This window comes from Camelus ferus, chromosome 33 (genome assembly GCF_009834535.1).
Source record: "Camelus ferus isolate YT-003-E chromosome 33, BCGSAC_Cfer_1.0, whole genome shotgun sequence".
Lineage (NCBI taxonomy): Eukaryota > Metazoa > Chordata > Mammalia > Artiodactyla > Camelidae > Camelus > Camelus ferus.
The window spans coordinates 6,209,230-6,227,017 of NC_045728.1; the positions used below are offsets into that span (position 1 = coordinate 6,209,230).

Here is a 17,788-nt window from a genome sequence, read left to right on the forward strand (position 1 = left end):
GTCTACGTCAGTCCTGCGCGCCCTGGGGTGGAGCGGGGGAGGGTATCCCGCGGCGCCGAGCGGAAGTGCGGCTGAGCCGGTTTCCGGGGCCGCTGGTGTGACGTGTCCCGCGCTTGACGCAGCAGGAAGCGGCGGCGATCGCGGCCTGAGTTCCCGGCGCCGGACCGGCTCCTCTCCCGCTGCCGCCATGCTCGACTTCTTCACCATTTTCTCGAAAGGCGGGCTCGTGCTCTGGTGCTTCCAGGGCGTGAGCGACTCATGCACCGGGCCCGTTAACGCGTTGATTCGTTCCGTGCTGCTGCAGGTACCGCCCCCGCGGGATCAGAACTCTGGGCGTCCCCCTGACCTGGTCCATAGTCCCCTCGACTGGCCCTGCGCCTCCCTCCCACCCCGTCGGCCCACCTCAAACTGGTCCCTTACTCGTAATCCGGACTTGACTTCTTTCTCCCGCCCCCGTCAGACCCTCTCGCAACTTTGCGACGTCCCCTCCCCCTCCGCTTTCTGGGACTCTGGCCTGATTCCCTATCCTATTGAGACTTCCCATTGTTCCCTCCACTCACTCCCAGCAGCTTGGTTCTCTGTCGTTTCGAAGGCTGGATGAGATAATGGATGGAAAAGCGTCTTTCAAGAACTGTAGATAGTGTACAGCTGCTAATAAACCCGATTGTTTATCTGAGGGCTACTTTCCTTCCGTCTCCACGTGTCCTTCCTTCCCACCTCCTTCCCCTTCCCCCCAGCTTGGTGTCTCCTTTTTTCCCTGGTGGAGTGCTGGAGAGCAAGCAGTCCCCGCGCATCTTCTCGCCCTGGGAACAGATTTGACTTTGGGGGAATGTCTAGTTACTTCTCAAAGGTAATCCTGGAGGCGTCCAAGTTTATGTTTTGTGGTGATGGTCCGAACTCTGAGATACACTCTTTTTCCAGGAAAGGGGAGGTAACAACTCCTTCACCCATGAGGCTCTTACACTCAAGTACAAGCTGGACAACCAGTTTGAGCTGGTGTTTGTGGTAAGTGGGAGATATTTTAGAGGGGCATGAATACGTTTGCAACACAGTCCTGATTATTAGGAGAATCCTGATGAATTGCACCCAGTGTATATGATGAAGTAACTGAGAAGATAGGGAGGGTGGAGGGGGAAAGGGAGGAAGCTCTTGGGCCCAGGCAGAGAGCTTGGCGTTCCTCCGGTCGGGGCAACCTGCCAAGTGGCTGAGCCAGTCTCTGGAGGCCTGGGTTGAGTTGGCTTCCCTCTGTTCTGGGCTGGCATGTAAGCAGATCTGTTGGCTCTGTTTATTTCCCTAAACAGGTTGGTTTTCAGAAGATCCTAACACTGACGTACGTAGACAAGTTGATAGACGATGTGCACCGGCTGTTTCGGGACAAGTACCGCACTGAGATCCAACAGCAAAGTGCTTTAAGTCTATTGAATGGCACTTTTGATTTCCAAAATGACTTCCTGCGGCTCCTTCGGTGAGAGGCCTCTCCTTTCGAAACCAATTTCCATGACTTGATGAGCTCCCTCCTTCTGGAGGGCAGTTCAAGTGTAGTAAATTGTGGCTTGAAGGACACTCCTGAGCTTGCTGCCCAGTTCTGATTGTCCTCTTGATGTGAGGGCCGTGTCTCTGGATTTGGACTATCCTTTTTTCTCTTTAGTGAAGCAGAGGAGAGCAGTAAGATCCGTGCTCCCACGACCATGAAGAAATTTGAAGATTCTGAAAAGGCCAAGAAACCTGTGAGGTCCATGATTGAGACACGGGGTGAAAAGCCCAAGGAAAAAGCAAAGAACAGCAGAAAAACCAAGGGGGCAAAGAAAGAAGGTGAGTTTGAGCTTGGACGTCCTGGGGCCTGAGAAGTCGTCAAGGACTGAAGTGGTCCCTGTCCTTCCTCTGTCATTGCTTGCCTCCCTCACTTGGGGGCCTGCCACCCTCACTGTCACCTCCAGTCCTTGTCATCCCCAAGATGTTTGCTCCTAGATGTTTCCTCGTTACGACTTGGGACACTTTTTCCCATTTGTTTATTTTGTTGGAGTTTGGTCCTTTTTTCAGTGAGTTTTGTCCTTGATAGGTTCTGATGGCCCTTTGGCTACCAGCAAAGCAGTCCCCGCAGAAAAGCCAGGTCCAGTGGGGCCTGAGAATGGGGTGGAACTTTCCAAAGAGGAACTGATACGCAGGAAGCGAGAAGAGTTCATTCAGAAGCACGGGAAGGGTATGGAGAAGTCCGGGTGAGCATCCCAGCTTGCACCATGAGTACCATTATCTAGACACGCTGGAGCGAGAGAGTTCTCGTCTCTGACTCTTGGGTGGATGTTTCCTCTCCCATTTCTCCACCATAACCCTTTGTGCTGTAACCCTTTGCAGTAAGTCTGCAAAGTCAGATGCTCCCAAGGAGAAGGGCAAAAAGGCGCCCCGGGTGTGGGCACTGGGTGGCTCTGCTCCCAAGGAAGTCTTGGACTACAGCACCCCCACCACCAACGGAGCCCCTGAGGTGGCCCCGCCTGAGGACATCAACTTGGTAAGAGGCAGCAGGGGCCAGAGTGAAGGCTACCGTTAGTAAGAAACGGGGGAGGAAGTGGAAATGAGGAAGGTGGTACCCTTGATTTCTTGGAGTGAGGGGGTGAGTCACACTTGGAGCTTCCCAAATCATAAAGGGAGAGCAGAGCAGGCAGGGCGAACCCTGGGCTTTTCTCCCTCACAGAACCCTTAGTGTCCCTGACCCCACCTCCTTCCTTTTCCTACACCCTCCAGATCCGAGGGACTGGGCCTGGGGGGCAGCTCCAGGATCTGGACTGCAGCAGCTCGGATGACGAAGGGGCGGCTCAAAACTCCACCAAACCCAGGTAGGGGGTTTCAGGTGGCGGGTGGTACATGCAGCTGCAGAGCTGATGGGCCTGGACCCCTGCCCTCTGGCTTTTGTGCATCTGTACTCTCCTGTGCCTGCAGTGCTACCAAGGGGACTCTGGGTGGCATGTTTGGGATGCTGAAGGGCCTTGTGGGTTCCAAGAGCTTGACTCGTGAAGACATGGAATCTGTGCTGGACAAGATGCGTGACCACCTCATTGGTGAGTCTGCCGAGCAGGTGGGCTCGTGTTTACGGGGTAGGGATGGTGTGGGGTGGTTTCTCAGTGGTACCATGAGGGTCATTCACTGCTGATGTGGCACTCACACCACACCTGTCCCCCCTCCTCAGCTAAGAATGTGGCAGCCGACATTGCAGTCCAGCTCTGTGAGTCTGTGGCCAGCAAGCTGGAAGGGAAGGTGATGGGGACGTTCAGTAGTAAGTACCTCCCTCAGCCAGAAGTCCTTAGGTAAGGCGTTATCCAGGAGGCTTCCACTAGACCTCCGTTCTTACTAGGTGTGTGATTTTTGACAAATTCCATAACCTCTAATCTATTACATAGCTTAGATTCTAGGTGTTAATAACATCTAAATTAGAAGAACTAAATGAGTTAATACTTGTAAAGTGCTGTCGGGTATGGTGTGGATTCCTGGGCAGACTCCTAGTTCCTTGAGCTCTGAGTTGTCCTGGGCGTCCTTGGAGTATGTTATTTGGGTTTCATGGATCTGCCTCCTCCTCCCCCTTTCAGCGGTGACTTCCACAGTAAAGCAAGCTCTTCAAGAGTCCCTGGTGCAGATTCTGCAGCCACAGCGCCGCGTAGACATGCTCCGGGATATCATGGACGCCCAGCGTCACCAGCGCCCTTACGTGGTTACTTTCTGTGGCGTTAACGGCGTGGGGAAGTCCACTAACCTTGCCAAGGTCAGTGCAGTTCCCCAGCTCATCTCTGACGTTGTTCTTCCCCATTTCCTAGCCTCTGGGTCCAGGTGGCAGTTTCTTTTGCCATTTTCACAGATTTCCTTCTGGCTGTTGGAGAATCGCTTCAGTGTCCTCATTGCGGCCTGTGATACGTTTCGCGCTGGGGCTGTGGAGCAGCTGCGGACGCACACCCGGCGCCTGAGCGCCCTCCACCCCCCGGAGAAGCACGGCGGCCGCACCATGGTGCAGCTGTTCGAGAAGGGCTACGGCAAGGATGCTGCAGGCATTGCCATGGAAGCTATTGCCTTTGGTACAGTGCACAACAAGCGGGGAGCTGGTCTGGGCCCCTTTCTTCCTTGGTTTCTCTTGGAACTTGGAGAGGACCAGGATTACCCTACTACCAACTTACTGCTCAGAAACGGGTCAGCCTTAGTGACATGCTCTGCTCTGGGGTCCCAGGTGTAGTTACAAGCAAGGCTAATGCATCCCAACCAGAGAGGCCTCTCCTTGGTCATCTTTATCCTACTGTCATCCTTCTCCTAAATGTGCCTGATGGCCGAGCATGGGAGTTTTTTCTGATTTTACATGACCTGGTAGGTCACCTAGAGCCCGAGGAAACAGGCTTTTAAGGCGGCCAGTTTGGGACTCCTTCAGGGCAAGCTGAAATGAGCGCAGTAGTCCAGATTTGAGCTGACCGCTTTTTTTTCTCTCTAGCACGAAACCAAGGCTTTGATGTGGTGCTGGTGGACACGGCGGGCCGCATGCAAGACAACGCCCCTCTGATGACTGCCCTGGCCAAGCTCATTACTGTCAACGCGCCCGACTTGGTGCTGTTTGTAGGGGAGGCCTTAGTAGGCAATGAGGCTGTGGACCAGCTGGTGAGGGCTAGAGCCCGGTTCTCTTTCCAGCCTCAGCCTTGGCCACTGTAGCAGAAGCACTGACATCATGTTTCTCCTTTCCAGGTCAAGTTCAACAGAGCCTTGGCTGACCATTCTATGGCTCAGACGCCTCGGCTCATTGATGGCATTGTCCTTACCAAATTTGATACAATTGATGACAAGGTAAGTATGGACATGGGGCAGAGTGGGGCTGGGAGGGAGACGGCCAGCCTTCACAAGGGAGCAGTTGGCTCCAAAGCCTTCTGTTGCTGAGGGAGTGGCAGGGAGTGGCCTGGAGCTGACTGGGGATCCTTTTCTCCCATTCAGGTGGGAGCTGCTATTTCTATGACCTACATCACAAGCAAACCCATCGTCTTTGTGGGCACTGGCCAGACCTACTGTGACCTACGCAGTCTCAACGCCAAGGCTGTTGTGGCTGCCCTCATGAAGGCTTAACATGGCTTTTGCCCAATACCAAATCACCGCTTCCCCCCAAAGCCCCCATCCCTGTATCAAGAATGTGCTTCAGAGTATGTGAGCGACTTGTCTTCAGTGTAGTTCAAAGGCAGAGCAAGGGGAGCTCCAGGGGCTTCCAGCTCTAGGAGGAGCTCCTAACCCCACTCCCTGTTCAGCCCAGCCTCCACCTGCAAGGAGGGCCTAGTCATGTTAACAGTCACTGCCCGGTGCCCCACCCCCACCCCAGTCTTCCCTGTTCCTACTCAGGCATCCCTTCACTCTGCCTAGAGACTCGGTCTCATTACAGCTTTGACCAATGGTTAGAAGATCCAACACCAGAGCTTGGCTACTTAGGAATTAGGGAATGTCCGAACATCGTTGCCAGCTCCATTAGATGAAGAGACTTCCAGAGCCAGCTCTGGGCCTTGAGTGGCACCTCTCCCTAGGATAGTCTTCAGGTCCCTAGGGCCAAGATGACACCCCACATGGTGGCAGTGTATGGCCTGTTCTTAATTGCTGCTAACTCGCTGATGACCCCTCTCCCCGTTTACCCAAAGCATCAGCTAGGCCAGAGAGGTGCCGCAGACGGGTGAAAGGGGAGTCCCCGCTTCCTCGGAAACACAGGGAGCCGAGCTGCAGTGCTGCAATGGGCTTCTCAGCCTCCCAAACCACCTCCCACTCTGAGAATCCACACATAACTTTGCATGTTCCCTTTCCTGGGAGAAAACCAGCTGTCAGAAGGGGATACACGTGGCCCCCAGCCCCTTCTTCACCTGAGCAGTTCCTGGCTTTCCCTCCTCTCTACAGTGCCTGGTAGACAAGTGCTACGTTGAAGAATACGAACCTTGTTAAGACTTGTCCTGTAGCTTGGTATTACAGACGTGCTATTAGTGCAATAAGGTAAAGGCTGTCTGCCCAGAGAAATACATAATTTATATAAGAAAATAAATTTCATAAATAAACCGCCTTTTAGGTCTTGGGAGTTACTTTATAGGGGACTGGGAACTAAAATCCCTCCTTGCACTAACTCTAGTTCTAGGATGTATGGTAAGAAAGGAAACACCGGATGGATGCTGAGGAATCTGGTAAAACGAATGGTTCTGAGAACGAGACCGCCCTGCTCCAAGGTGGGAAAACACAACCTGGAAGATTTAAACTGAGTTGCGAACATGAGGCTGGTCAGTGCTTCTGCAGGTCAGGCGTTCTCTAAAGTGATTCTAGAAGTAGACCCAGGGCCCTGGGAAGTAAACGAACAAGCTTTTAATACAGCTCAATTATGTAAAATACTGTACACTGTAAAAGGTCTAGAAAACTAGAGCTTCAAGTCATGTTTTAAAAAAGCCATTAAGCTTAATTGAAAAACCAAGTCGAGAGTACAAAACTGCAGCCAGGGCCACGGCCAGTCCGTGGCGTCCAGATCCCAAATCCTTCATGCAGCGCCACAGCCACAGTCAGCAGAGGGGTCCTGTGATGTGCTGTGTGGACACAGGGTGCCAGCCGGGGGTGGGGCGGGGCTGCACTGGGTCACTGAATATGCTTGAAAGGGAATGCCAAGAACCAGCCGGCACGAGGGTTAGGCGGGTACTCCCCCCGCCACCGCCCTGGCCCCGGCCTTCCACCTCAGGGCTGCGGTGCTTCCTGGGAGCTGCTGTGGGTTCTCGTACGTTTGCTTGTTAAACACTGTCCACGGTGGCGAGTCCTCTAGCCCTCATGTACTATGGTCTGTGGAGAGAGAAAATGCAGAGAATACAGTGAAGCTTCACAGAACAGGGCTACACACCTAATGCTGCAGGTGCTCGAGCTCAGCCCTTCAGGAGACGACATGCAAGAAACCAGGGATCTTGTCACAGATGTGACGGGGACACAGGCTCCGTAACAGGTAGGCGAGGGAAGGAGTCACTATTCTCCAAGGTGTTAGGCCCAGGAGAACGCTTTCTGCTGACAGACTGACAAGTAGAACAGGAAATGCCATACCTCTCACTTCACTGTGTGCTGCAGAGGAGCCGTTCAGCTGACCTTCTCTCACCACCCCTGCTAAACGGAACACACATCGGTATCAGATATTAGACTGAAAAGCTAAAACTTAACAGCAGAAAGAAAAGAACCAACTGAAGGGAGATGAAAACACATGGTTTGACTAAGAAGGGTGATGTGTGGCAGGAGGCGGCGGCGGGGAGAATAAACTGGGTTAGTTTTTGCACTGTTGTATCAAATAACAGGGACATGGTGAGGTCCCTGAGTGCGCTAACATTCCTGGTGAGCAAAACAAAAGTGTGCTTGCCGTCCCTAACTAGTCTAGAAGGCCAAGTTTAGGTTCAAAAAATTACTCCAGCCTGGGATAAGAAGCCACACACAGGTGGGCAAATTCAACCAAGCATAAGAGTGAACAGCAGCAGACATCCCACGGGATAAGACAGGTTTCCAGGCTACGGTGCAATTGGCCACATGCCGCTGTTTTAAGAATTCTCTTCCGCAGTCACACTAAGCACATTTCAGATGCTCAATGGCCACGTGTGGCTTGTGGCTACAGTACTAGACAGTGAAGATTATAAAATATTTCTCATTGTAGGAAACTATCGGACAGCACTGGGATAGATAAGGTGTAGGAAGAAGTTTGAAACCAAACATATGGAAGAAAAAAACCAGCAAAAACAGCAATCAGAATTACGACCAATTAGAGTATAAATAAAAGACACAAGTTAGTACGCCCCTTTTAGAAAAAGCACTTCAGCAATGCTTCTCAACCACTAAAACGTTCATGTCCTTTGACCAGTAAATACACTGAGAGTGCATCCTAAGGAAATGAGGCAGGAGGGAAAACTGTAGTGATGACAATGACGATGCCGTTCACCGCAATGGTGCTCACAACACGAAAAACCAGGAAAAACCTAGAAACTCCTAACTTAGGGGAATAATTAGGTAACTGACATCCTGCACTGGAATTTAGGCGTTAAAAACACTGGTTATGAAGACTGCAGCTATGTGGGAAAATGTATACTGCATCACTGAATAAAAGAAGTACCAAGACTATGTATACTTTGTTTACAGCCATGAAGAAATGCTTAGGGAAAAGTGCTGACCGGAAATGGACCAAAATTACTGCTTGGAGGACACTAATGAATTATATGAGAATCATCTGCTTTTCCCAATTACTTGATTTTTCTGAAATAAATGTACTCGGCTCCCACAGAATCTTCTGGACCCAAGTAATGTTCACTATGCAAAAGCAAATACAAAATAATAAAATTAGGAATTATTTGCTTGAGACTTCTAGTCAGCTGATATAATCTTCTGATTTTTCACTCATGTTTCACTTCTTTTATCTTGCTCTACAACCAAAATTCCAAATCGTTTGAAATAGAGAATGTTTTCTTAAAAATAAGAAAGTGCAGAGCAAAATGCCAGGCACACAGCAAAAGCTCAGTGCTAAAAACAACAGCAGCAAAAGACCTCTGCCCTCTCATCAGTATTTACCTACAGAGACTCAAAACATAACCAAGAATGGAAGATAAGCTTGACTTGTCTCAGAATGAAAACATGTTTTTAACCTAAAACTGCTCTGCTATATTTCCGATCACAAACTCGGCTGACCATTCTAATAAAGCCCCCGGCCACACTGCAAATCCTTGATTTTTAAGAATCCGTGGTACCCTAATGAGTGGTAACTTTGGGGAAAGCCGCTCTGCTATGATGCTACGCAGCTAATGAGAGAATCCGTGCGATACCACGATACTGTTATGATTTTGTCAAGAAGACTTAGGATTTAGTGTAACAGGAACAGCGGTCTGGCAGGATTTCGTTCTTTTCAACTTAGTATCCTCCCGGGGTGGACGATCTCTGAACGTAGATCAAAAGAAATACGTAGAGCTTGGGTACGTGCTCCTTGCCCAGTGGAAAAGCCCGCTGAAAGTCTGATGTGTGGGCAAACACCAGAAAACATAACCCCGAGAAAGAGTACTAAATTGTTTTCACAAAAGAGATAAACAGAAAAGATTTGCTTTTTTTAAGGTTTTTTTTTTTAAAAGTCTCCTGGAGAAAGGGTAGACCTAGTTTTCAGTGTTTGGTTATGGTGATGCCTTTTACAAATCTTCCATCAAAACACAGCCATGGATAATAAGAGCTTGCGGAATTTCTCATCACAGGAGAATCCCACTTGAAGCAACCCGATTCAGAAAAGAAACCTGGGAACGATTATTGGGTACAGGACCAGTTCTCTCTGTATTAAATTCCCTGTACTTTAATAGGCCCTCTAAGATACATTCAGAATGACAATGAAAAGGCATAGACACATACTTTTTAAGAACATATTCTACATAAGGGGGATTTCTGGGTCAAAGGTTTTAAAATGTTCAACATGTTCCAAATCTCCCCTTCAGAAAAGCTGTACCAACTCTACCTTCCCACTGACACTACGTGAATGTATTTCTTTCCTCACAGCCTTGACCTCTAAATCCACACTGCACCTCACTGCTTAGCCTACCCTGCAGACTAACCACGATCTCCCTTCAGTCCGGTTAGGACTCTACTCCTCATCCTGGCAATGACGTTACCCCCGCTCATCTCAAACGCCTCTCACCTGATCCTCCCCGCGTGGAGATCTCACACGTCAGCCGCTTGAAGTACTCCGGAAGGTCGGCGTATTCATTTCCATAGGAGATGACCTTAATCCCTTTGTCCAGCATGTTTTCTCGAAGCTTCTTGAACTCATCGACATCTCCTCTCCGAACCAGCATGAAATGTTCTAAGTCAGATTTATGCTTGACAGCCTCCAGAAAAAGGGCTTGGAAAGTGGTGTCATCCACAGTCCAGCCACAACCCAGGAAAAGAAACGACTTGTTTTCATAGAGTTTCTGAATCTCCCTCTTGCAGGAAAAGAAACAACACATTAATGACACCAAGACACCATGAAGATGTGTCTGAAACAAAAAAGTCAACAGGGGCATAACTGCTACATTTAGCAGACCAGGATGACCGATTAACCCAGATTTAAGGGGCAGATACGTCCTGCGAAGGAGTCTGATCTCCTGTTACTACAACTTGACGACTCCTCTAAAACTGTCTCTTTACCTGGCCTTCTCCTGCAGGCTCTCTAGTCAGGGTTCACGGATCTACTTATAGTTTATTTTTCAGATCTATGTGCCCAGAGGCCATAAGGCAATGAGTAGTCTTCAGTATTTCTCACTCTTGCCATTTTCAGGATCATATCTGCCTTTTTTGCTTTACAGACTGAGCCATGGATCACCAGAGATAATTCTATCACCAGATTTGCTCAAAGACAGTCTGACACTTAGAACATCCATATGTAAGTGTGTATGTATGTATGTATATATGTATGTGTGTGTATACATATACACATGCATACACACACACACACACATACATATAAACATAAAAATACTGGAAATGATTTTGCTTAAGGGATTACTCAATGTCCGTAATAGATGCAGTTGAAACAGATGTCAGAGCAAAGAACAGGTCAAAAGTAGTCCCCTTATGCTTTAGAAAACATCACATTTTCTTGGTCTTTTTTCACCAAAACTCCTCCATTTCATCACCCTATCCAAACTGTTTTCAATTTTTTCCACTGAGCAATAAATGTGAATAAATGTGATGATTCAATATAAGCCCGTCACCATTTATACAAAATCTCTTTAGAACGTGGGCAACAGTAGTGACTGGACAGTGAAAAGCTGCATAAATCAGTTTCGGCACAGAGAGGGCGATTAACGCTATGAAGTACCAAACAATGAAGAAGGTGATATATTCTTTGTGAAGCTGATGCCAATCAGATTGCCCTCTACTGGCTGTCAATCAAGAACAAAGTAAAACCCTGACACCTGAAGAGGCTCGACCTCTCCTAAGATGGCATGCACACCCACAAACTGAGCAGCACAGGAAAGAAGGCTTGACCTTCCAATTTTAATTAATGTACAGAAACGGTTATCTCTGCAAGACCAATGGTGTACTTAGGGGTTTCCCAGGAAGGCTTTCCTGAGAACGGCAAGGTCAGCACCACTCACCATGACTTCAGTGTTCCTGAGCACGTTCTGATACCCAGCTGGATGAAGGACAATGCCACTGGGGTTGGTGTAGACCCCATGGATGTGTAAGACGCTCAGCTTCCGCTTCTCCTGAGCCCACTCTAGGACCTGCACGACACAAATACAGCTCAAGCAGGTGGGCAGGGCTAGCACTTGTTTCAAGGTTCCAAAGGGCAAGAGGCTATTCTGAGGACAAGGCTCTGACCTAACCCTCCAGCTTCACCGGCGGGCAAGAATGTGGCCGCCTGATGTGGCCTCACTTTCCATTTCGGGCATGGCTGTTGAGACTGACGGTAACAAGTCTGCTGATTTCTCTTTGCAAGTAACAATCAAATACTAGAATTTCTTTGCCATCATTTGCAAAAACAATAGGGGCTCTTTCCATTGGTGACATACATGACAGCTTTGGGTGACTGTTTCAGTTAATGGTCCCCAAGCCTCCTTGTCTCCATGCCTCCCTAGTCCCCTTTCACACTTCCTCCAGGCTTGGCCACGTGGCTTGCTTTAGCTAAAGGGACATTAGCAAACATGACACAAGCAGACGCTTGGAAATGTTGGCACAATGAGTCTTATTTCTCTCTTGCTGCGTTTTGGAACCTAGCCACCACATGGAGAAGCCTGATGGCCTGCAGGGGTGCGTGGCCCAGCTAAGTGCCTGCACCGACAGGTGTGGAAGCAAGCCAACCCCCACCACCCAGGCTGGCCACCAGAAGACTGCAGCCATGAGGGTAACCTGCAAAACCAGCAGAACTGCCCAACTGAGCCACTGGGTCCAGCTCATATAGCCAATTCACATTATCATGGGCAAATAAAACACTGTTTTAAACCCCAGAGTTTTCAGGGTGGTTTCTTGTGCAGTAATTGATAAGCAGCACAAGCAGGACTTCGGTCACCTCTGGGTTACCTAAAAGGCTACCCGTGAAAAACGATCACTTAGATGACGGCTAAGAACGGCCAACAGGATTCCATGGCTCTATATTCTCAAGGACTTGAGACAGTATAGATTTATTCTTACAACATTCTAGAGAAATAAGATATGGATTAGGGAAAAACAGTCAAGAGGCACAGAGATTGAGAACTGGAATATTACCAAGCCCCATCCTAATGACTAGTCAGTAATTTTAACTGTTAGGCTTCCACACTGCCCCTAATGTGCACTAAAAATACAAAGCAAATCTTGAGGTTCCGGGGTGAAAATGAGAAGGGAAATTTTAAGTCTAAGAGAGATCCTTAACTTTGAAAAGCCCCTTACGCTTCTGATGTTGGTAATGATGTTCGGAGATTATGTAAGCTGTTTCTAGCCATTAATTTCTGAATTTCATTCAGTCATTTACTAATTCAAAAATTATTTACTGCGCACCTACAATGTGCCAAGTACTACCTGAGACATTAGTGTAAGAAGGGCTGGCATGTTACCTGTCAAAATGGAGTTGCTATTCCTGAGGAGTCAACAGCCAGAACACAAACGAACCAAGACAAAAATGGGAAGTTATAGTAAGTGCTTCACTGAAGGAGAAGGACCATCATTCTTAATTAGGATGGTCAGAGGAGGTGACACTTAAGTGGAGACTTACAGGTGAAGAAGGAGCCACACAAGGCAGGGGGCAGCAGGCGGAAAAGACTCCAGCCAGAGAAAACCAGCCTTCACAGCACCATTTCTCTAAGTTGGATTTCCTTTTAAAAGCTGACTTCAAGGTCAGCAAAATCACAAGACTGGTATTGTAGCTGCTACTCTGGCAGAGGGGGAACTGGGACACTGAGTGCCAGTGGGTGAATCATTTGTCTATTCAAATTCCACTCAGCTGGGCTCTAAGCTGGACACAAAGGCAGGTTCCTAGGAAAAGAAAGTACACAAGGGAAATTACAGACACCACAGGGCGGGACAAATGAGACCTGGTAGCGCTTCATTACCTGTTTTTTCGTTTTCTTCTTTTTCTCCTTCAATCATTACGTCTTTGACATCTTTCTATGGCAATGAAAACATTTTCCCTTTTATGGCTTCAGTGTATTTCATCAATTAAATGGTGTTATTTATAGAATCTCCTCTCAGTGCCAGATTTCAAATTACAAACTCTGGTGACGGTTCTAATAAAACCTTCTCTCGTTAGCTGACCCAGGTTGACATCTATAATTCTATATTATGGTAGATGGCTGGGGTATAGTATGGCTACATTGGGGAAAAAAGTCTGCTGAGTGTCCACTGCATCTTAACCTCAACCCAGCTGCCACCTGGCCTGAAACTTGCTCTTCAGACATAAAACAGTCTTTATATAGTTCAAGATGCCACGAAGAGCAAAGCCTAACAGAGAACTCTAAATTAGTACTGCACCGACCTTGTATTATCAAGTATTAAAGACTTAGCTTTGACAGTTCAAATGACTTCCTGCAATCCTGCTTTCAAACTGAGTGAAACTGTCAAAACCCAAAGAGCTGAACACTTTTTAAGATCTGTGCTTTATACTGTGTATTAATTTCATCACAAAACCTAAAAACAAAAATCCAACCAGGGATAAGAGTCCCCCTTTCTACCTCTCCGTAAATCTCAGCACCACACGGTATCCCAACCAGAAAACGGTATTTCTGATGAGGATACGATCCGCTGGCCTGAGGAAGAGACGAACCAGTCCTTTATTTTTTACCTTCTTCTCATCAGTAAGGTCAAGGGATTCTAGTTGTTTGCCCTGATCTGCTGCGTACAGTTCCAGGAGATTGTCAAAATTTGTAGTTAATACCAGGGCTCCATTTTCCATCAGGTGGAGAACTGACTGAAGTAGCTGTTTTCCAGAATCTTCCATCTTTGACTCCAAGTCATCAAATACTTCATATAAACAGTCCTTGAAAAATGTGGATCGAACGTTACTAGTACGCTGGGGAGGGATGTGAGAGAGAGAAGTCAGTCTGGGGGGTTCTGGTACATCATTTGTTTTCATTACAACAAGAGCAACTTTTTGAAGAGTACTTTGCCTTTAAAATAAAGGTAAGATATCCTCTCCCTCACAGGGTTATAATAAGGAAAACAGGAGGATACCTGCCAAGCGCTAGCACAACACCTAGCATGTAGCAAGTGAGCAGGACTATCACACAGCACGCAAACACCCAAAAGCTCTCTATTTAGGCATTTTTACAGAATGATGGTAGTGGAGAAGGCTGAAAGATGTGACTCACTACCAGGACGAAAGGACAGCTGGGGCAGAAAGCACGGCACCCACGACCCTCTAAGTAGGCCTCAGGTAAGAAGACAATACTTTTGGTTAAACTTCCCTCATCTAGGGCAGTGCCCACTAAGAGACAGCTCTGAAGGCAGTTAACGTGTTTTTCTGATCTGGGGGGCTTTTTACAGATGCTGATGGATTTAGGGGAAACTGCTTAGCTGCTCCCTGCCTGTTTGTTTCCCGGCATAATTCAGCAACTTGTTTACAGGGTTGCTAGGAAGACTACTTAGTATATAATACAGGTAATCAAAAAAATCTGCATTTTGCAGCTGTTAAAAATACCAAACACTAATTGGTTCTGAACAGACTCCCTGTTTCTTAACATATGGTTCATTTAAATAACTGCTTTCCCAGCTTGTTTTGAATACATGTAAATATCTCTGAGGACTAACGAAGAAACAGAACACGAATCTCAAATGGGAAGTTGGCCTTCTAACTTAAAAGACAAAGGGATCCCTGGGACAAAAGGAATCTGAAATGGGAAAGTAACTGTAATGCTATAATAAATATCTGATCTCTATCCTATTCCTGCAAAACCATTCCATTAGATAATATCAAAACAAGGGGGGAGGGTACAGCTCAAGTGGTAGAGCGAATACTTAGCATGCATGAAGGTCGTGGGTTCAATCCCCAGTACCTCCACTGAAATACCAAATAAATAAACTTAATTACGTATCCCCTCCAAAAAAAAAATCAAAGCAAGAATTAGTTCTTACAGACCGCAATATTCCCCATTTAAGCTCCAAGTAACTGCAATTAGCTGTTAAATAGCAGATTAGCAAAAACCCTTCGGTTATTCCTCAAAGTAATCCCCCAACCTTCCTGGTTTCCTTTGTGTATCTTTCCAATAACAAAATGCTCCAATAAAGATCTGTTTCCACAGAATCTTGTAAGCAGATTCATAAAACACATTTCAACTTGTCAAATCGTTTTCCTATTTTTCAAAGTATTTTTTATAAAAGTATCAGTTCTTTCATTATACCTATCAAATAAACGGTAAATTACTTTCATGGGAGAAAAATCAGAGCACAGAGGTGAAAGGGTACCTCTGCCCGGTGACGCCACCCCCAAAAGTGTACCTGGCTCCGCCAGTCACTGTTCCACGCCGCGTCTACCGCAAGACGGGCTTCTCACTGAGCCCTGCTGTCAGTGGGCTCGAAGATTCTTCTCTAGGGCTACTAGACGGTTCAGCCCACAATTTATGTGGCTAAGAATGTAGGTCATATTTTTCAACTTTTGTCCATTCTCATTACAACATAGCATAGATAATTATGTCACATGCTAGCAGCCTGTAGGTAACCAACGGGGGAACTCTCACACTTAATCAGAATGAACAACCTGATCAGAAATAAATGAAGATTTATCACTCTAGTTACTGAATTTCACTACATACAAGAGTCAACTACTACTGAATGCCAGGCACTTTTCTAGATTTGTCATCAAAATTATGACACCACTTTAACGTCTACCAAAAAGACAATCCACTTGCCCTACAATCTTGCCATCTCAGTTCCGGGAACATACCTGACAGATGTAACTGCAAACAAATGAAAAGACATATGTAACATTATCACTGCTCTGCTATCTGTGACAGTAAAAGGCTGGAAACAAGCCAAGTACCCGCATACAGGAAACTGGTGGGGAGAGGTCCCCAGGATGCAGCTGTTAAGTGAAACGAACAAGGTGCAGATCAGCACAGCTACAATGCTGCCTACTGACGTGGGCAAGAAGGCCGTGAGGTAAGAATAAATATAATCCTATTGGCTTGTTTTTGCAGAGAAGAACACTGGAGGGATACTCAAAAGGAGTGACCTTTTGAGTGGAAAAAAAACCCCAAAAAAACAAAAAAACAGAAACAACGTAAAAAAAGAAAAGAAACAAAGGCACGGTGACCAACGTGGGGCAAGTTTGAGAAAAGGAGGCAAAGACATGGGTGGGAGCGAGCTGCCGCGCCCCATGTCAGTCTTTCCACATCATTTTCATTTCCGCCATGTGTGTAGATGATACCCATTCAAAAAAGCTAAAGTAAGTTTAAAATTACAGAGTATGGTGATTCTAAGAACTTCCTTGTTGAGTTTTGTAACTTCATTTTGGACCCTGATTCATACACACGCGGTTAAACAGCACTGTTATCTGGCACCAGTTAAATCATTATGCACACTGATAAAAATACCTGGGTATACAACCAGGTAAGCATGGGTGTGGGGTGTATTTTCTTGCTTCTAAGAAGTACAAAAGGTTAAAGGCTGGAAATAAATGTCATGAGTCACTTATTTTGGCTAACAACCTCTTGATCCCATCTCTTCCAGTTACTACATTATGCATGCCAACACAGAGGAAGGAAAGGGGCTTTTGTAGCTGCATTGATTTCCTCACACTGAAAAATGAACTTTTTCTCTTGAAACAGGTGACCCTAGAACTCAATTTCCCACCAGTGGCCTCTCTAAGTAAAGACAAAAGAATGAAAACAAACAGGGAGGTTCCATGGTCAAAAGGAAATGCCTAACTCCCACACACATTTATGGACATTTTCTCACTCATTTAAAACGGTGAACTGGGTCCAATGTTGCTTCATTTCCTTCTACTCTGCAACTCCCATCCTTCCAATCCCAGATACAAGTAAAAACAAAGCCAAAAAAATCCTGACTTATTTTAACCAAGGTAATTAACATTTATAGTGCATTTACTATGTGCCAGACACTTCGTATATATTTTCTCACTTATTTTTCACTTGAGTATTATCCCGGTTTTACAGGTGCAAAAATAGATTCTGAGAAGTTCCCTGATGTGCCCAGGGTCCCAGTGCTCTTAAATGGCAGGGTCTTTCTGATTCCGAAACCCAAGCTCTTTGCAGTGTCACTTCCTACTGTAAGAAACTGGCTCTGCAGATGGGCCTGTTAACCCTGTCATATTATTGTTGCTTGTTAGATTCTTAAAATACACACACACACATATATATATACACTTAAAAGATATATATATTTATATGTACTTTCCCAAGTATGTATCTCTGAGATCTGATTTTTTTCATATACATAAACCAAAACAACACAAACAAACTGAACTATGTAAAGCATATACGAAAATTCACTTTCTACTGAGACATTGTAGAGATCTGCAAAAAACTGAAAATACTACTCTTCTCATTTATTTATTTAAAAAAATTTGGGGGGGGGGCAGGCAGAGGTAATTAGGTTTATCTATCTATCTATTTTTAGGGGAGGCACTGGGGATTGAACCCAGGACCTCGTGCATGCTAAGCATGTGCTCTATCACTGAGCTATACCCTCCCCCCCCCAATTTATTTTTATTTGGGGAAATATAATTACTTTGCATAAACATGTTATTTATGTTACTGTGTAACATAACTTATTATTATTTTAAAATTAATTTAATATTTTAAAATTTTGTTTTAATTCTTAAAACAGTGAATGTCAATATATATAACCCACA

At 46.4% G+C, this 17,788-nt stretch overlaps 2 protein-coding genes across 4 annotated transcripts in view; one reads left to right on the forward strand and one right to left on the reverse strand.

Moving 5' to 3' along the window:
* Positions 1-63: 63 nt before the first annotated feature.
* On the forward strand, positions 64-6,049 carry SRPRA (SRP receptor subunit alpha). The gene is made up of 14 exons (XM_006181705.3): positions 64-304; positions 922-1,005; positions 1,302-1,465; positions 1,649-1,812; positions 2,060-2,216; positions 2,353-2,506; positions 2,740-2,831; positions 2,935-3,053; positions 3,182-3,268; positions 3,579-3,751; positions 3,845-4,058; positions 4,463-4,626; positions 4,711-4,809; positions 4,954-6,049. The coding sequence occupies exons 1-14, from the start codon at positions 188-190 to the stop codon at positions 5,080-5,082; spliced, it is 1,917 nt and encodes a 638-aa protein (XP_006181767.1). The 5' UTR covers positions 64-187; the 3' UTR covers positions 5,083-6,049.
* A 278-nt stretch (positions 6,050-6,327) lies between these two features.
* Positions 6,328-17,788, reverse strand: part of FAM118B (family with sequence similarity 118 member B) — a 38,074-nt gene continuing 26,613 nt past the window's right edge. The window contains exons 4-8 of one of the 3 annotated variants that reach the window (XM_032472390.1): positions 13,763-13,957; positions 11,103-11,231; positions 9,659-9,944; positions 7,057-7,116; positions 6,328-6,804 (exon numbers count right to left, since the gene is read on the reverse strand). In XM_032472390.1, the coding sequence (XP_032328281.1) occupies positions 6,791-6,804; positions 7,057-7,116; positions 9,659-9,944; positions 11,103-11,231; positions 13,763-13,957 (684 nt within the window). In that variant the 3' untranslated portion in view covers positions 6,328-6,790. Of the gene's footprint in view, positions 6,805-7,056; positions 7,117-9,658; positions 9,945-11,102; positions 11,232-13,762; positions 13,991-17,788 lie in introns of all 3 variants that reach the window. The other 2 variants (XM_032472389.1, XM_032472388.1) reach the window with 2 other exon arrangements.

Coding starts and splice junctions, on each gene's coding strand:
- SRPRA (XM_006181705.3), top strand. CDS start 188: ATGCTCGACTTCTTCACCATTTTCTCGAAAGGCGGGCTCGTGCTCTGG. Junction 2,217..2,352: donor AAGGGTATGGAGAAGTCCGG/GTGAGCATCCCA, acceptor AACCCTTTGCAG/TAAGTCTGCAAAGTCAGATG. Junction 4,059..4,462: donor CATGGAAGCTATTGCCTTTG/GTACAGTGCACA, acceptor TTTTCTCTCTAG/CACGAAACCAAGGCTTTGAT.